The sequence below is a fragment of the Myodes glareolus genome, chromosome 3 (genome assembly GCF_982192425.1).
Source record: "Myodes glareolus chromosome 3, mMyoGla1.1, whole genome shotgun sequence".
NCBI classification, from domain to species: domain Eukaryota; kingdom Metazoa; phylum Chordata; class Mammalia; order Rodentia; family Cricetidae; genus Myodes; species Myodes glareolus.
Window position 1 is genome coordinate 12736885 of NC_142028.1, and position 18754 is coordinate 12755638.

Consider the following 18754-nt stretch of genomic DNA (forward strand, 5'->3'; position numbering starts at 1 on the left):
TCAGTGCCCCGGCTTTAGTTTTTACACTCTGGGAAACATCTAGAAACCCTACTCTGTTCATTATTTCTTCACCTTATTTTCTTTTCCATCTGTGTTAAATACGGTCAACCGAGAGTCGTACAACACATACTCAGGCATAAAGAACACCTTGTGGCTCCTGTCCCATCCTTTCTCTTCCCTGACACAAGTGAACCCAGGGAAATCCCATGCTCACACGGGGTCTTCTTCAATTTCTACTTACTTTATGGTCAGTCACATACAGGTTGTCCCTAAATGACCTCTAGAACATATGCTCATCTTTACTGCTAATAACTGCTGTATTAGAAAGTGTTCTGTTTCAGGTCCAGCAGATATTTTTTCTTCAGTGACAGTATTTATTATTTGCTTTTTCTGTTTTTGGACTTTCTCCATCTTTCTCCCATATATCTTGTTACTGGTTGTTTTCTTATTCCTTCTCCTTTTGCTTATAATTTAATTTTTTTCATTTTGAGTCTTCCACAATTCAATATGCTGTTTTACGATGACTTGGGGGTGACATTTGTATTAACTCACAAATCTAAAGTTTTCTTTTGTCTCTTAAATCTCAACAATATATCTAAATTCCTTTTGACTGGCTTTCTTGATTATTCAAAGATGTGTATCAAGACATGTGAGTCACTCCATTGTTCTGTTTCTCCTGTGTCCAGGCTCAAAACAAGCGTTTCTTTGTCTCTCTGTTTTCCTTGATGCATGAGTAAAATAAAATGCTAAGTTCTGCGATCATGACTCCATAGTTTAGGGGTTCCCACATAAGTTACTTTCTCTGAAGTAGGCATAGAGTTACTGGCTGATGAGGAGTGAGAGCTGGAGTTAGAGTCCTCAGGGAGATTTAAAAGCCATGTCACAGAAAAAAAGAGAAGCCTGACCCCAGGAGACTTTTGCCAGCATTAATAACTACTACCACCTCAATATTGAAGTAGATGTCTTTCTTTTTTTCCGTGTTACTCCCACTTTTCTAGTTCCAGCACCTTCCATTTCCATCTGGATTATAACAGATGGTTCCACTTCACATATTGCCATCCCTTTTGTAATCAATTTCTGCAAAATCGATCATCCAGAATAAAAATTGAACAATTAACATTTTAAATCATGATAGTGTCTCTGCATCATCCTCTAAAAGAAGAAACCTGTACCTGACTGGGACCTTGCTTATTCTCTCTTCCATCCCTTTGCATGTAACTGTGTAGATTATATTGATCTTATCAAATATGTCCTGCTTTCTTGATACTGACTCTTGTGATCCAGTGAGCTACAAACAGCAGATTGAGAACCAAGCACTCATGTTCAGTGCATTTCTTTCAGCTCAACCATGTTTCACAGAACAAGCTGAGATCATCTTCCATTTCAGGTTTCCTTGGTTTCTAGTGTCCTATCAATGGTTTATATACATTACATATTAGTCAAATGTTAATTTCTATCTCTACATATTGATCTCTTTTGAGATTGTAGAACATAAGCCCATATTTAAGAAAATTAGTCCATATACAAGAATCTGATTACATTTTGTTTGTTTTTTAAGTTTGAATGCTCAAAATCAAAGCTCAGCACTGAACAGAATCGGTTGAAGGAAATACCATCTTCTGAATCCTTTGATAATTAGTCAATAATAATAATAATAATAGTAATTGTTATTATTATTTGGAGAAAGTTTGACCTTATTAGTCAATGGATAATAAACTTCTATATTAAGCAAGATATCTTTCCAGTTAGTTACTGAAATGTCACCACTAGTTAATTATTCCCTTGTGTTTATACTGCCATGTCCTTGAACTCTTTATAATTATATATCTGGGTAAGATATTAAACATTAATTCTTTATTCCAGCAAGCATTTTTTTCTTTTTTTCCTTCTTCAAGAGAAACATGGTCTAGTGTCAACGAGATGAAGAAGCTAAAATAATTTAATCTGGTATGACCATCTCAACAGCTTAGCTAAGATAGGAAGATCACGAGTTCAAGTCCAACCTGGGCTACATAGCCATTTCTTTTCCTCTCTTACATCATTTCCCTTTCTCTTTCTTTATTAAATCAGCATTCACATATATTACAATCTATTTCAATAAAGAAAATTCTTTATTTACATTTTCCTTCATTCTATCTTTCTCTATGTTTAGAGAAAGTCTGCTGAAAAGTTGTTTGCTACTTTACAGCTCAAATCTCTCTGTTTTCATTTTCACTTGTACCTCTTCCAGTTGGGTTTTCATTTGTAAAAGTCCCATCAGACTTTAATGATTATGCTTTGCCTGCCTCAGCTATCTGACTGTTGGCATCATTGATGTGAGCTGCCAAACCCATGCTGTTTACTGATATTTTTAACTATCTAGTTTGACCAAATTACCACTTTCTATCTTGAATCCTTCCCTCTTGTTGGATTCCAGGCACTCTATTCTATGGTGTCTATTTGACTGACCTTCCTCAGCTCTCCTTGCTGAGTTAGTTGACCTTATCTTCTCAGTCTTCAAAATTGGTGGGCTGCCTGGTCTGGACTTCCAGCTATATCTCTTTAAAATTCATTTCTCAGTGTACTTAGGATTACTTAATTTCTTTCCGTGTAGAGTTTTGATAAACAGTTGTTTGGGGACAATTCCAATATCTGTATTTTCAGCCAAAACTTCTTTCTGAGTGTGTCTAAACCGCTAATTCATATCTTTGGGAGTCTCAGAGGAAAGTCAAATGTAGTGTGTTTAGTTTCAGACTTTTGCTTCCCACTCACTTTCAATGATACTTCTGACAGTCTCACCATTCCAACATACTTAGCTAATTTGAACTTGTGTGACAAGAAGGATATCTTAGTGTTTAGCTGTCATCTTGATTTTTCTGCTCTTGAGCAGTAATAATTATCAAATATGTTAGACATTCTTTCTATGATAATGCTATGCATCTGATCAGTGCTTCTCAACCTGTGAATTGTGACCTGTTTGAAGGGTCAAATGACCCTTTCACAGGGGTCACATATCAGATATTCTGTATATCAGATATTTACATTATGATTCATTTTTTTAATTTTATTAAATTATAAAAGTTTCCATTTCCGCCCCTTACATTATGATTTATAACAGCAGCAAATTACAGTTATGATGTAGCAATGAAATCATTTTATGGTTGGGGTCACCACAACATGAGGAATTGCAATAAAGGAAGGTTGAGAACCACTGCATCTGATGAGCAAATAAATAATGGCTCTGATTTGTCTTAGGCTGTCTAAAGCAAGTAGTTGTTGAGGAGCTAAATGTCTTCAGGTGAAATGAAGTGTTCCATGTAGATTGTGTGTGTATGTGTGTGTTATATTTTTCCCTTTTCTAGAGTAGATCCTAATGCAACTTACGTGGAATTTTAATGCTTAATGTGATTTTAAATGAAAAATGAGGACAATGAAAAACAAACATGAAATCCAATGGGTCAATATTAAATTAAAATCTCCATCAGGGTATGTTTTGTTAAACTCAGAATTCTCATTCATAATATGTTTACCAATTACATTAACCAGCATGTAATTTAAAATGACTGACTTTTTTAGAGAACCAATCAATTTAGAACCTAAGTGTTTTTCCTATACTTTATTATCAAAGACTGAACGAGTTAAAAATACATGCACAGGCCAGAATGAATGGAATATAAAACTGAGATCCATTTTTCTCTTTCCTTACAAAAGCACATTAAGTGTTCCCATTTATTAACTAGCCAGCCAACATCTAGCATTGCCAGCAAGATTTAGTGACTTAAAACAATAAGCTAAATCTATTTCCCTCAAGTGCCATGGAGTGCTGTAAAAACGCAAATTAAAAAAATGAATTCCCATAAGAATTCTAAATCAAAGTTAAGAAGTAATTGTGTTTTATTGCCTTCTTCATAAAGCGGCATGTCAGCATGTCCAGTCTCTCACATAGCTCAGCCCACCATATTCATGTTGGAGTTACACGGAAGAATGACACTGTGAAGAAAGTGAATGTCTAAAGAATTTTCTATGATTTGGCTCTCAAATGTCATCAGTGTTTTACCAGACTGTGAAGACTAATCTTGGCTTTACTGATGGTGCACACATGACATTTATCCTGCCAGCTATGTAAGCTCAGCTAGTGCCAAGCAAGAAAAGAGCAACGTGGTGACAAACATACAATTAACATCTGGGTTTAGCAGTGGGGAGCAGGAAACATATGTTTGCTATTAAGACAGGATTTATCCACTTGGCTTTATTTTGACATTGGGTTTCTGCTTTAAAAATAACATTGTCTAAACTTTAAGTGATATCATTCCCTGTTTGCAAGGACTTCCAGAAATGAGCAGCAACCCTGAGAAGAGGAAAATATCCCAATGCACACAGCTTCTTCACACTCAAAAAATTCAGAGAAAGCATAATAATATACACAATTCAGACTTTCTTTGCATACTCCATCTTTACATGGCTTTTCTTACTCTGTCTCTTTAAAAACTTTGTTTTATTTTTTTAAACCATTTACTTGTTTTTATGCCTCTCTATACTCTTTTTCTTCTCTCCCCCAAGCCTATACACATTTATCCAACACCGTGACCCATTTAGAGATCTTTTTTAAAAATCTGAATCTGTCTTTATTGTGTATCTGTAATTATATCCTGTCCAGTAGCACTTCTTAAAATGCTAAGTGCTTCTTAAAAATTTAAGCTGCACATTGCTAGGGGAAATATGGCACTGCCTGCTTGCTCTGCCCAGTCCGACATGGCAGATGAGGTCCATTCATTGCCTCTGAGCTGTGCACACAGCCCCAATTCCAAGTCTACAGGAGGCCTATGTTGAGCCATTAAGCAGTTTGTAACACGGTGTTTGCAAACCCCATTTAAATGCTCGGCCTTCTGAAAGAACCAGAGGTTGCGCTGGCAGCACGGCCCAGAAAACCACTGCTTCAAAGCAACACAGTTTCAAAACAGCACAGCTTTTTTTTTTTTCTGCTTTTGCTGAATCAGGAAAACATCTCTTACAGGAGATGTAGCATGCCACCAGCAATCAAAGCCCATTTGGAAAATAAATGCAGCTAAACTTTGTTTTTTAGTGTCTAGAAAGCCTTTCGCAGCCCTCTAAGGCTTTAAGTGTATTTTAGTTGGCCATGTGGGTGCCAATCTGTTGCAGGAGGCTTCTCAGCCCTGAAATAACCACACAGAAACTGTATTAATTAAATCACTGCTTGGCCCATTAGCTCTAGCTTCTTATTGGCTAAATCTTACATCTTAATTTAATCCATTTCTATTAATCTGTGTATCACCATGTGGCTGTGGCTTACCAGCTCATGTTCCAGCATCTGTGTCTGACAGGGCTACATGGCTCCTCCTGACTCCTCCTTCTTTCTTCTAGCATTCAATTTAGGTTTCCCTGCCTACCTCTATCCCCTGCACAGACCCAAGACAGTTTTCTTTATTCAGTTATGGTAATTACAGCATACAGAGGGGAATCCCACATCACAAAGGGGATTCCTATTTACTGACATCATGCTGAAGCTTATCTATAAACACTGAGAGAAACACCAAAGCTTCTCTCAGTCTGGGGATGTGAGTGAAGCTGAGCTAACAGAAGGCAGGCAGAAATGATACAAGGATGTCCAAACCAAATGCTCCCTTAATCTCTTCAGAGGTGATGGTTAGTGTGATAGGGTTTCCATTCAAAGCCTGCTTCACTTGTCATCAAATGCTCTCTTGGAGGGAGGGAAGGAGGAGAGAGAGGGAGAAAGGGAGGGATGGAGGGAGACAGAGAGAGAGAGAGAGAGAGACAGAGACAGAGACAGAGACAGAGAGACAGAGAGGATAACTTTAGGCACAGCTTCCCCATCATCTAAACTGTTTTCACATCTTTACATCAACACCCCAACAAAAGCAGCACGACTTACAGGCAACGATACAATAATATGTGACTTTTGGAAATGAGCGTCCAATTTTATATTCAGACTGCATTTTCTTTCTTTCTCATGGCCTTTCCGTTTTAGGTCTCATATTACTTATACTCACACCTATATCTTCACTATATCATAAAGTTATCAGGAGTCAAGTATGCCTTATGATATTGTTATTGTTATGTAAAGTCCCAGGGCTAGTAGTATTTTCAAAAGGATAACCACTGATGAGTTAGTTGTGTACTTTCTGATAAATAACCTATCACCCACGTTCAGGTTGTGAGGACTACCAATTAAACTCAGTGGGAAAAAAAAAGACAAAAGCACAAAACAAAAACAGAGAAGACGTGAAAATAGAAGAACTTATTGGGAATAAAAAGGGTTTTAGTTGGAGAGAGGGTGATCAATGGGACATGAAAAGATCAAAACTCATATATATATATATATATATACACACACACACACACACAGATACATATATATATGCATTCAGTTGTCAAATAATTAAAATTTTCTTACATAGTTTTGCATAATTACTTATATAGTTTGAAAGAGTCATAAATTTAACATATAACTAAAACTAGATGCATATTTTAGTATGCATGCATAATACAATTATCTTCAATTTTCCTGTGCTACTTCATGACAAGCAACTATGCAAAAAATGTTTTGGAAAGATTTTTCTAGGACCAAAGATAAGGACTATCTTGCCCAAGAGTATTCAAAACAAGTAACACACAAACCTTTAAGTCTCAGGTTTTATTACAGAGAAAGAATTGTGAGCACAAAATATTCCTCTAAGCAGTTAATGTCACTTAAAACAATAAAAATAGTGATAGTACATCCCATACTTTATAAATTTTAATGCTCGTATCAAAAATAGCTTTCTTTATACATATGAGGAAAGGGAGATAATCTTTAAAATTCAAACCTAAAAATGCCAAAGTAACATGATTTGTGTTGGAATTAGCAATGTAACTTTTAGGTCAATTGTGCTTCATTTAATCTAAAATTAAATCTCATTCTCTAAACACAAACAGATTTAGGAAAGTGTTATGACTAATTCTGATTGCCAACTTGATGGAAGTTAATCATGTAAGGAACTTGATAGAACTTAGAGTCACCTAGGAGACTTGATAGGACTTAGTCACATAGGAGACTTGATAGGACTTAGAGTTACTTAGAAGACATACCTCTGCACTTGTCTTTGAGAGTGTTTCCAGAGAGATTTAACACGGGTAGGAATATTTGCCCTGAACACACATGGCTCCATCCCATAGGCTAAGAGGGATAAAGAGAGCCAAGAGTGTTCACTCAGGTCTCCCTTTGTGATTGTGTATGCAATGTGACCAGCTGCCTCAGGCTCCTGCTGCCCTCCCCCACTATCTTAGCTGGAGCCCCTTTCTACATCATGTGGTCCACCATGGCGGACTTTACCCCCAACCTGGGAGCCACCCCTCTTCACTTTAGTTGCTTTTATCAATTATTTTGTCATAGAATGAAAAGAACAGAGAGAGTGTCTGCAAACACAAAGAAATGCATGAAGCTTTCATATGATCATTAATGAGAGATCGTGCTGTGTAGTTCAGAGAACCTGGGCACCAAGACCAGTGGTGTGTGTGTGTGTGTGTGTGTGTGTGTGTGTGTGTGTGTGTAGTGTATGTATAGTGTGTGTTGTGTATGCAGTGTGTGTAGTGTGTGTGTGTGTGTGTCTGTGTCTGTATATATGCAGACACGTATGGAGGCCAAGGACTGATGTGAAGTATCTTCTTCAGTCCAGTTTCACCCTGTTTCTTAAGACAGGGTCACTCACTGAACACGGTGCTCACTGATTCTGCTAGGTGTGCTTCAGGACTCAGATTGTCTCCACCCTCATAATTGAGGTTGTTCATGCATGTCAACCCTAATTATTATGTGGGTACTGGGGATCTGAAATAGAACTGCTTGGTTTGTCAGCAAGCACTTTAGAGACTGAGCCATCTCCCCAACCCTCACAGTTCAGCATCTGATGACATCATTCAGGTTCCATCACAGTCCAGGCTCTGGAATGACATTCACATTCCAAGAAATTTCTTTGGATTACAGGAAATATGTAGAATTTATAAAGTTACAAACATCTTTAAAAGGCCATCAGCATCCATGACCATAGGGTGTAGACAAAGGTAGTCAGATTTTCATAGTGCCATCTGTGACAGATTCAGTAATTTACTTTCTGTGGTAGACTTTCTCAAACATATCTGGACATATGAATCACTTGGGTTAAACACACACACACACACACACACACACACACACACACACACCACATCACTTTTACCAACAAGATAAGTATTTCTGAGGATAAGACTCCCAAAGATATTTTTATAAATCTCCATTATTCTGATACAGAATTTGAACCACCAAACACTATTTTTGGAACCTCTTGTCAGAAAGTATAAAATGTGTACAGTAACAGGAAAACCAATAATGACAACAGCAGCAAAGCACTTGTTGTGCTGGGGGTGTAGTTCAGTGGCAGAGTACTTGTCTAACACATACAAGTCCCTGCCTGCATACATACATACACACATATATACATATTTTTCTGGCCAAACTGGCAGTTCTAGAAAGCAGCAACTATAAAGCTCTGCTTACAGAACACGTATATTATTTTTGTTGCTTTTGGATATATTTGTCCAACAATACTTGACTGATTTTATATTAAAGAAAGGGCAATTAATAAAAGAGATGCAGCACATAGGTCTTACAGAAGAGCCATCCTCTAAACTTTTTTTCCTTGCGGCTGGACATGTCCGCCAGTTGAAGAGTACATGCCTAGCACGGGTACAATCATGCTCATCTCAACACTCCCTTGAAATCAGCTAGGTTGCTGGAGTCATACTAGTGACCCTGTTACTTTGGAGGAGCAACTACAATGTTAACTTCCTTTAGTGAGAGCCTATGATGGAGGAAGATAGAATTCTCCTCTTTAGAACTTCAGTGCTAGACAATGGCACATGTTTTCCGATTGATGTGCCATTGAGATATTTGGTCTCATAATATCGTATGCTTGAGAATGCCAATCCCTCCTACTTCCCCTTCTCCTCTATTTTTCACCTACTATAACCTCAGGTTTTAGTTAAAACTGTTTTAAAAGATAATGTGCTACCTAAGTTTTACCCAACTTTCTTGTGTCTCAAGGCTAATCAATAAAGACTGGTAGCAGCACACAGTGATATGAAAGCACATGTCCTCGGGGTCTCTGAAGGAGTGGTTTAATGAAGCCTCCTCTGCAAATGTGACTGTAATGTAAAGGGCAGGTCTGTGTTTGGTGGCTGTGTCTACATGTCCCCATGCGTCCATGAGAGTGATGCACGGCATGTTCATTAAGCCTTGCTGTGCTGAGTGAGCTGCACTTTGCAGTCTCAGCATCCTGTGCATGTCCAGCTCCCTTGTCTTCTGCTCTTAGGACAGCCCTCCGCTCATGCCTCTGTGCATTTACCCATTGTAGAAGCTTTTACTGTACACACGCCCTTTCCTAGTTACAGCTTGCTCCTGAATCTAGACAGATCTTAGTACTCACCCTTATTATACCATTAGCAGAAATCAGTAGTGTCTTTCCGTTTGCCTTTGTCTACAAAGGTCAAATCCTGATAGTGTCAGTAGTTACTGAATATTTTCAATTTATCGTGAAAGACTGTATCCAAGCAACCTCAGTGAGAGTAGTGTGGCCACATGCAAAGGTGAGAACCCTCCCACTCTCCCCTCAGTACTTTCCTTCCCAGATAACTGCCAAACTTGTCATCCTGGCTGTAAGCCTAAGTACATGGATATTAGCGTCTGAGAACATCACTCAGTAAGGGGCGTATATGTCAACATTCTACTCTATCCTTTGATATGCAAAAATCACCTGGCCCCAGAGGAATGAAATACACAGCCTTTTGATTAACGGGCAGGAAGGTCTGCACTCAGTTCCTGTTACCCATTAAAATATACTGCTAGAAAATAATAAAGATGAGAAAACTGAATATGTGAATATTTTTTTCAAAAATTATTAAATTTATATGTGTATGTGTGTGACTCTGTGTGGGTATAGCATGTGCGTGCAGGCACTGATGGAATCCAGAAGCGGGTGTTAGGTCCCTTGAAGCTAGACTCACAGAAGGTTGTGAGTTCCTGATGTAGGTTTTGGGAACCGAACTTGAGTCCTCTAAGGGAGCAATGCACACTCATAACTGTTAAGCCTTTCATCCAGGCCCTAAATATTCTCTTTATGTTGAAAACGCTTGCTTTGCTGTGGTCTAGTTTTCATAATTTCTTACATTGTTTTCAACATTTGCTGCTTCCTCCTGCTGACATTATCATTCTCCTTCCATTTCTCCAGCAGTTAGATCTCATGGGGGAACACACTCTGTTCGTTTCTTCTCTTTAATCAAAACAGATACCTTGCAAATGTGATCTACAGAACCAGAGTGGTCTTTCTGGAAGTACAGTAAATGACTTAGCACACATTAACATTCATCCATGCTGGTCATGGCCAGGGGTGCCCCTGGATTGACACTAGGCAGCCAATGGAGCCAGTCTTTCATTTGGCAGCTGGAAGAGTCCCACGAACATTTTGTACTAAGGTGGAAATATCTGCCATGTGGCTCAGTTTGCATCGTACACCAGTATAAGGGGAAATCATTTTTCATACAGAGCTTCATGTTGCCAAGGAAAGGCTCAAATCAGCTGTATAGCCAATAATTACCTTAACCTTGGTCCTCCTGCCTTACCTCCTGAGTGCTAGGATTATAGGTATTCATCTCCAGGTCTTGCATATGTAATGCTGGGAATTGAACCCAGGACTTTCTGTGTCCTAGCCGTGCACTCAACCAACAGAACTACACCCCCAGACTTAGAGGAATATTCATTTTTAAATATCTGTTTTATAGTACTTCTAATGTTTTCTAAATTTTTGTGTTTTTTTCTGCATGTCTTAAAAGGTCATCACATATTCATATGGATATCTGTATATAAAAAATTACCAATTATGGAAGTATGGGTTGACTGGGAAACAACTTGTAAACATTAAAAAATAGAGTTTAAAGATCACTACCAAATATTCTCAGATGTAACCTGTCAATCCCTTAGGTTTTGAAGGACAACAGTCATCCTATAGGCCACTATATGATAATGATGGTATTGCCATTCATTTATTCATTTTAAGCATTTAGCAAACATTGATGAGTTAGGAACTATCAAGGAGTGAGGCAAGTCTAAAGAGGATATAGACATTAGTCCTTCCATTTCCTAAGAGGAGAAAAGAACACAGTCATCACGCTTGCTTCTTGCTACTCTCTTTATCCAGAGTGACACTTGTGATCGCTATTTATTGATTACTGTCTGGCCTTCAGTAGCAACTTGAATGCCGTACCCTCTAACTTGCTTGGACTCAAGTTTAACTCTTTAGTGTCCAGGCACTTATCTTTTGATACAAAACAGTATCTGCCATCTTTAACATATCAGGGCAGCATAATAATCTAACCCCATTTGAGAATCAGCCAAAAACTAGGACACCTGAGGACCTGCTATATTAGAGGCTGTAAGACTGGTAATATCCATATGAGAAGAGAGAGGCGGGAGCTACTGTCTGTGACAATGGCTAGCGATAGGGAGGAGAAAGGCTCTTTTCTCTTCTCTAATCAATAGGCTTGTGCTTGCTTCTGTTATTTACTGACAAATCAATCAGGGGAGGCTATCTTTATTCATTAGAATATTGAATACCGGAGATGAAGTTTTTCTCATAGAAAATGGTGCCTCGTTAAGCAAGCATGGTGGCACATGCCTGAGACTCCAACACTTGGCAGAGGCAGATGCAGAAGCAGAGGCAGAGGCAAAGGCAGATGCAGAGGCATAGGATTGCAACTTAGTCAATTTAGGCTACATAATGAGATCCTGTCTTTGTGAAAAGACTTGGATTACTGATTAGTTTGATTATTATTTCAGATGGGCTTGCACTGGTGACATTCAAGCTCCTCTAGGTATGTGATTTAACTTAAAATAGTCTGTAAATGTTCTCCATCCTTGCTTCAAAAAGTAAAGCACCCAAGAATGCTTGTAGTTTTCACCCTGAGGATGTTGTCCTAGATAAATTACTACATGGTTATGTCCAAGAACTAAAGAGTTCTGTCTGCTTGCTGCTTGTTTAGGAAATCAGTCAACTGTCTCACAAAGATGGTCCTTATCATGAAGACAACTCACGCAACAGTAAAGAATGGAAGATTCTTCAGCATCAGCTTCACACATGTACAGTATGCTTATGAGTGTGCGTGGTGTGTTTGTATGTATGCATGCCTTTGTCTTTGTGTTTATGTATATATATGTATGTGTGCTTATGTATGTTAAGATGGGTGCTTTTGTGTATATGTATGTGTGTGTTTATGAACATTTAGATGGACATCTGTGTGTGGATTTGTATGTTTGTGTGTATGTATGCTTGTGTGTCTGTCTTGCAAGTCCAGATCTGACTCCTATACAATAAGGACAGAATTTTAGCCCAGAATCTCTATAAAATTTTTCAAACTGCTTCCAGAACTACTGAGAATACTATCCTAGCAAATAAAGAGATATTTAAAAGCTTTTGGGGATGGTAATGGACACAGACATGGATTTGCAGCACAGCTTTTCTGAGAGGACAGGGTAAGGGCAGGGTGGGAAGTGGGCAGGCACATTTGACATGGCAGACATTTTACTAACTGTGATCAGGAGGTGATTATAGTACTAGACTCTCATGGTGACAGTAGGTTAGGTCACTTCATCCCTATTCTTCAGAGAGTGACTGAAAGAGCTAGACATGTGATTTCTAAACTTGGCTTCAAAGGATCAGAGAGCCAACAGTACAAAATGGGAAGCCCTGAAGCTTACTTATGAGAAAGAGAGGCAGCAATGAATCTGAGGATAGTATTAAAAAAGTCTAGAAAAGCAAAAATACTAAAAACCCGACAAAGAACAAAGAAATTAAAATGTATTATTAGCATGGTGCATGACATACAAATGGGTTAAACAGACTGTTTCAGGGTTTCACATCACTGGAAAATGTAAGAAAATGCAAATGTTGTCCTTAAAACACTGGAAACACATGCTCTAATCTGTGTGGAAATTCCCCCGTTAATCAGTATAACCCTCTGAAGACAGAGCTAAATTATCAACAGTGGATTTTAAGAATGGAAGAAAGAAAAAATACATCAGGAGCATCTTAAAGAAAGCACTTGTAAGCTAATAGGCCGAGATGTACATACACACACACACACACACACACACACACACACACACACACAGAGGTACGTACACACACGAATGCCCCCCAACAACAACAGATGTACATAATTAAACATTCCAACTAAATGGCAAAGATTGTATTCTATATATAATACAAATTTCATTTGTGTGTTACTTATAAGAGTTATGATTAAATAGAAAATACAAAATGATGCAAGTAAAGCAATGGAAATTGTTGGGTCATAGAAACTAACCAAAATGACAGTCCCTTGTCTGTTTATTACACAGGAGTTTTAAGATATTGTGGAACTGAGGCTAGACAGCAGTTACCTCTCCCAGGACTTGACCCGTATCCCGATTTTCCCAGGGCCCCCCAAGGATGGCGGTGTTCCCATACAATAGGGAACAGTCTAGAGACTATGACAACCACATTGCCAAGAGGTGGGGTAGATGGCTTTTACTCGTTATAGATGTTTACCATCATTAAGGAGTGTTGGTTACAAGTTGTTATTGGTCACGGTCAGAAAAAAAAACTGAACAAATGAGATTAGATTCAAGGATCTCTTTCTAAAAGAGAAAAGAGGGGATATAATATAGAAATGATAGGATAAAAGGGTAGATTGTTGAGTCTACTTTTGAACAACCACTTGTCTCAAATATTGTACACTGGTATGAAATTTTGTATATAATACAAATTTATTTTTGTTACCCTGTATTATATGTTTCTATTTCTTGTTTGTGGTATTGTACCTATGTATCTCATTTAAAAATGTAAAATTTTAGTCCTTGGAAGTTATTTAGGAAAATATAGACATCTATGAGAATCAGGCTTATAGTCATGTTAGGTATGTTTTTAAGGTCATGCAAAGCCATATTTGAGATAGATATGTGATCTTCACACATTTCAAAGACTTACAGAATATGGCATTTAAAACGTAATAATAACAATGCTTTTTCTGACAGTGAGACATATCTGCTTTTGGCAGCACCAAACATTTCATAAAAGGATAATAGGTGTCGACAAAAACTCCATATGGAGTTTACTTTCTTTGTGGAAAGATTAGTCATTTGGGTACAACACTGGTCTTGTCTCAACTGATGATAGTACACTGCCCAAACCAGACAAGCGGGACACAAAAAAGTGACTGTCAAACTTTGTCAAGAAAGAGTAAGACCATTATTCATAAATTCCTGCTTCACAGGAAAGCCTGTTAGATATTTTAGGCCTGAAGGCTGAAGATGAATGCCTCAATGCTACAGAGGAACTTTGGGTGACTGTCCAGGCACCCAGCTGTTTCTGTCATTTCTTATAGTTTTGAAAGTTGCTTGCTCTGCACTTCCTGCTGACTCAAATACTATTATGTTCTTCTGGGGTCTTTGATGAAATTGAAGAGGAGGTAGTTATAGTTGCAGTTTTCCTTTGTTATAATAGAAGGTAAATTGGGTGCAGAGCTTTATACTCAACAAGATAGAATAGATAATGGAGTATTTTTCCATATATGCCAAATACAAATGGACTGGACATTGCAAATGAAATTTTTACCTAATAATTATTATATTGTTTATAGTTTTAATATATTAGAATTTAAAACTTCCCTTTTTATTTAACAAAAATGGTGAAATACTGTATAATATTCCTTTACAGTGTGTGAAGCTATGTCACTGTGACTGGTTTAAAAAAAAAACTAAATGGCCAAAAGCTAGGCATGATTTTGGGGGCAGAGAGAATGCTAGGAAGAAGAAGGCAGAGTCACCAGCCAGATACCATAAAGCATGACATCTAGGAGAGATGAGGTAACAAGCCATGAGCCATGTGGCAGCATGCAAATGAATAGAAATGAGTTAATTTAAATTATAAGTGCTAGTTAGAAACAAGTCCAAGCTATTGACCAAGGTTCCAGATTTAAAAATAAGTCTTTATGTGGTTATTGTGGAGCTTGCTGATGGGACAGAGAAAGACTTGCTACCTTAAGAAGAAGGACTTGTTACAGATAGAAGGTATTGTTGTATAACAGTTCCCCCCATCCAGAGATTAAAACATTCCATTCTTCAGAAATCTCCTTTAGAGTGAAAGTAAACTACTCTAAATAGCTTTAGGAAGTCCCTGAAACTGAATGGATTCACTAGCTCCACTCCTGGCTCCACCACAACAAGCAGTAAAAGCTAAGAGTCCTCTCATACTGACGGAAACAGAGCTACAAAGAAGACTCTGAGACCAGATCAGCTGATGGGAAGAAGCAGAAACCGGCTGAGTTACCTAGAAGAGGTTTAGACCAACGAGGCATCTAGAAAGCATGCTTTCCTACTCTGAGCTGTCTAAAGCTGTGCAGGGTGCTCCAGGTTCCCAGCTTTGGGAGTTACCACTCATGCTGGAGTGAGCTTTAGTGACACAACAGTCTTTGATTCATTTCTGCTCCTGTAAGTAATCCCTCATCCATATTCATGTAAGTAGCCCCATTGGAACTCACTATTCCAAAAGCTGTGTTTTGGTGGTATCTGTACTTTGATCTGTTGTGGGGGCTTTTTTTTAATCTGGAGAGAGTAGATGTATAGGTTGCATCTCCCCAGGAGAAGTTTTTTCATACAGCAGATTCATATGTCTGTTAGCAAAATTATCAGCACATCTAGAACATTTCGTCTCTTTCTATCTCTTCTCCATATTAAGATCCAAAATAATTTAATCTTTATACCCTTCCATTCATCCCTAGTATCAGTAGGACAATTATCACCCACCCAGTAGATGTTCATGGTCTAATTTATATAAAGTTTAAACAGCAAAAGAATCTTTGCAGATAAATTTAAACTGAAGGTCTTGAGATGGTAAGATTGTCCTGCGTAGTTCAGGTTTGCATAGTCTAATAATAACATCCTTCTAGTGGAGGCACAAGGATAGTTGGAGCCAGACAGAAATGTGTGATAGCAGAAACTGAGTTCTGAATGTGCCAATGTATTTCTGGAAGGGATCATTTAGAATATAAGTTCCCAAACTTCTTAGTACTGTAACCCTTTAATATAGTTCCTCATGTTGTGTTGACCCCAACTATAAAATTGTGTTGTTGCTACTTCATAACTGTAATTTTGCTACTGTTATTAATCATCATGTAAATATATGATATGCAGGATATCTGATATGCAAGCCCCAATGAGGTCATGACCCACAGGTGGAGAACCTTTGTTCTAGAAGATGGACTATTTCAGAAGGAGCAGGTCTGTCAATACCTTGACTCCAGTCCCTAAAGTCCCATATTTGGATTTCTGAGTTCAAAAACTGAAAGAAAATAGACTTGTGTTGCTTCAAGCCACTTTAATGCCGTACTTTGTCAAAGTCTCAATGGGAACCTAGTAGAGTAACATGCTTTTCCTTACCCACGATCCCTTTGTGGCTTTGTTCCTCCTTAGGACGTTTACCCTAGAACAACTGAAATCCCACCCCAAGTTAAAAGCCTGAAAAATACTGTCTGTCTCCAAATCCATAATTTTTGTATCAAATCCAGAAGAAATCAATGCTTCTGAGACTCGAGAGCATCGTAGAATTTTATGGTCCATTTAGCTCACATTGCATCATCTAGGCGGTGTGAAACTGGGGCTCTGGACTTCGTTTCATGGAGTTCAGACATGTTAGGCCTACATGGTTGTTGAGTGAAGAAACTACAGCATGCCGGTACATTTAAAACTACTTTTGGTCATGATAAGCCAATAGTTGACCTTGGCATGAAAGTGGAAAGAAATAAGTTGTCACCTACGTTCGCGACTTCGTAAGACCCGCTCAGCATCTGTTCCATGTAATGACTTAGATCTCTGATTCTCTTGTGATCTGAATCTGTGAACGGTAAGTGCCACCAGTGAGGAAACCTGTTTGAAAGGAAAGGAGTGATACTTCAGTCAGTATGAAAAGTAGCTCTTTTGGGCTGGTCACAAAGTTAACAGCTGCACTCGTGTAGGGCCAATAACAGCATTAGAAAGAGTCAGGATGTACATGATTAATCATGGTCATTTTATAGATGCAACTGTGGTCATTTGTGCTACTTGAATCAGCACTGATATCAACACTAATTTAATTTAATGTTAAATTAATTTGATTTGATATTTATTACAGTGTTTATGGAAGACCACAAATGTTTCCACCCAGTACGTGTAGGGACTAATACAAAGTTTCTGAAATTAATGACTTAGAGTTTTTCAAAGAGTTCTGGTTGTCTTGCTACTTATGGGCTCTTGACAGACATTATCGCATGATATAAATTAGACATTTCATCTAGAAGCATCTGCTTCCATCTGGTCTCACTCTTGTGAGTCAAAGCCACCCTGTCCCCGAGACTTTGACCAGAAGGCTTCTCTGTCATCTACCTGAAGACCGTCTTGGTGAGTTTCGCTTAAGACTAGTCGTTTGGTGGGATGGCCTATTAGTGGTCCCATCTGGCAACATATTTTTATGCTTAATTGTATCTTTTCAGAAACTTACTGTTTCCTGTACCTATACTTCTGCCTTTTGGTGCAGACAAAGGCCTGTCTGCTTCCTAGAAGGAGAACAGAGAGGGACTGTGAAACTTTCTCAGCAAGCACCAGAGGCAGGTGGTGATTTCAAGAAAGGACTTCAAGTCTGCTGCTTATTTTTTGTTCATTTTTTGAGACAGGGTTTCTCTGTGTGACCTTGGATGTCCTGGAGCTCACTCTGTAGATCAGACTAGCCTGCAACTCAGAGATCCACCTGCCTCTGCCTCCTGAGTGCTAAGATTAAAGGTGTGCACCACCACCATCACCTGGCATCCCTGTTACTTGCTAAAAAAAAGTCATGAAAGTGCAGTACGGATAAATCTATATATTTAATTTATTACCTAGTAACTAGGTAACACTTCATGTTTTAAAAGTTTATCAACCTAAGGATTGATTTATTAAGATTTTTTATCTGGAATTAGTTATAAAAATTAGTACCCATATATAATTAGTCTATAATATAAAAAATAATTACACACATACATATGGTGGCAGTTTTGGAAATGATCTTGGCAACTAGACTGCTTTAGTTAGTTTTAAATATAGTTCATATGTCTATGTACAAAACTTCCATATTGGTATAATGAAGCAATTCAATCTTTTCTGACATTTTATAGACACTGAAAATTCTAAGTATAATTATGTGCACAGAATTTAGGAATCAGGCCATACTAGTACCATCCAATCCATGTAAAGCTCATCTACCATATGTACATTGACATCAGTTACTGAAAAGTAATTTTATGCTATTTTACCTGACACCATTGTCATATTCTCTCTCAGTTTTGTTAAGGTGAAACGTAAGCAAAAGAAAACAGCTTTTACAATTTTTTTGTGTGTGTATGTGTGTGTGTGTGTTTGTGTGTGTTTAAGTCCTGATTTGAAAATAGAGTTATTCTAATAATTAGAATAATTCATCTCCTCAGTACTAACACCAGGGTTTTCTTTTCCCTTTGGTCTTGTCCTGTGCGTGCGTGTGTGTGTGTGTGTGTGCGTGCGTGTGTGTGTGTGTGTGTGTGTGTGTGTGTGTTTACATCCTGGGATAACAAATGGCGAAGTTCTGAGGCTGAGAGGAAAGCAGGAAGAGGGAGAGGAGTCTCCTCCAGCAGATGAGTTTAAGTCATTCTT

General features: G+C 38.1%; 1 protein-coding gene across 8 annotated transcripts in view; it reads right to left on the minus strand.

Annotated features, from left to right (window-relative positions):
• The window catches only part of Pik3c2g (phosphatidylinositol-4-phosphate 3-kinase catalytic subunit type 2 gamma), a 364812-nt gene that overhangs the window by 57690 nt on the left and 288368 nt on the right, over positions 1 to 18754 (minus strand). For all 8 annotated transcript variants that reach the window (XM_087904035.1, XM_087904037.1, XM_087904036.1 and 5 more), the window contains one exon: positions 16876 to 16984. In XM_087904035.1, the coding sequence (XP_087760161.1) occupies positions 16876 to 16984 (109 nt within the window). The remainder of the gene's footprint in view (positions 1 to 16875; positions 16985 to 18754) is intronic.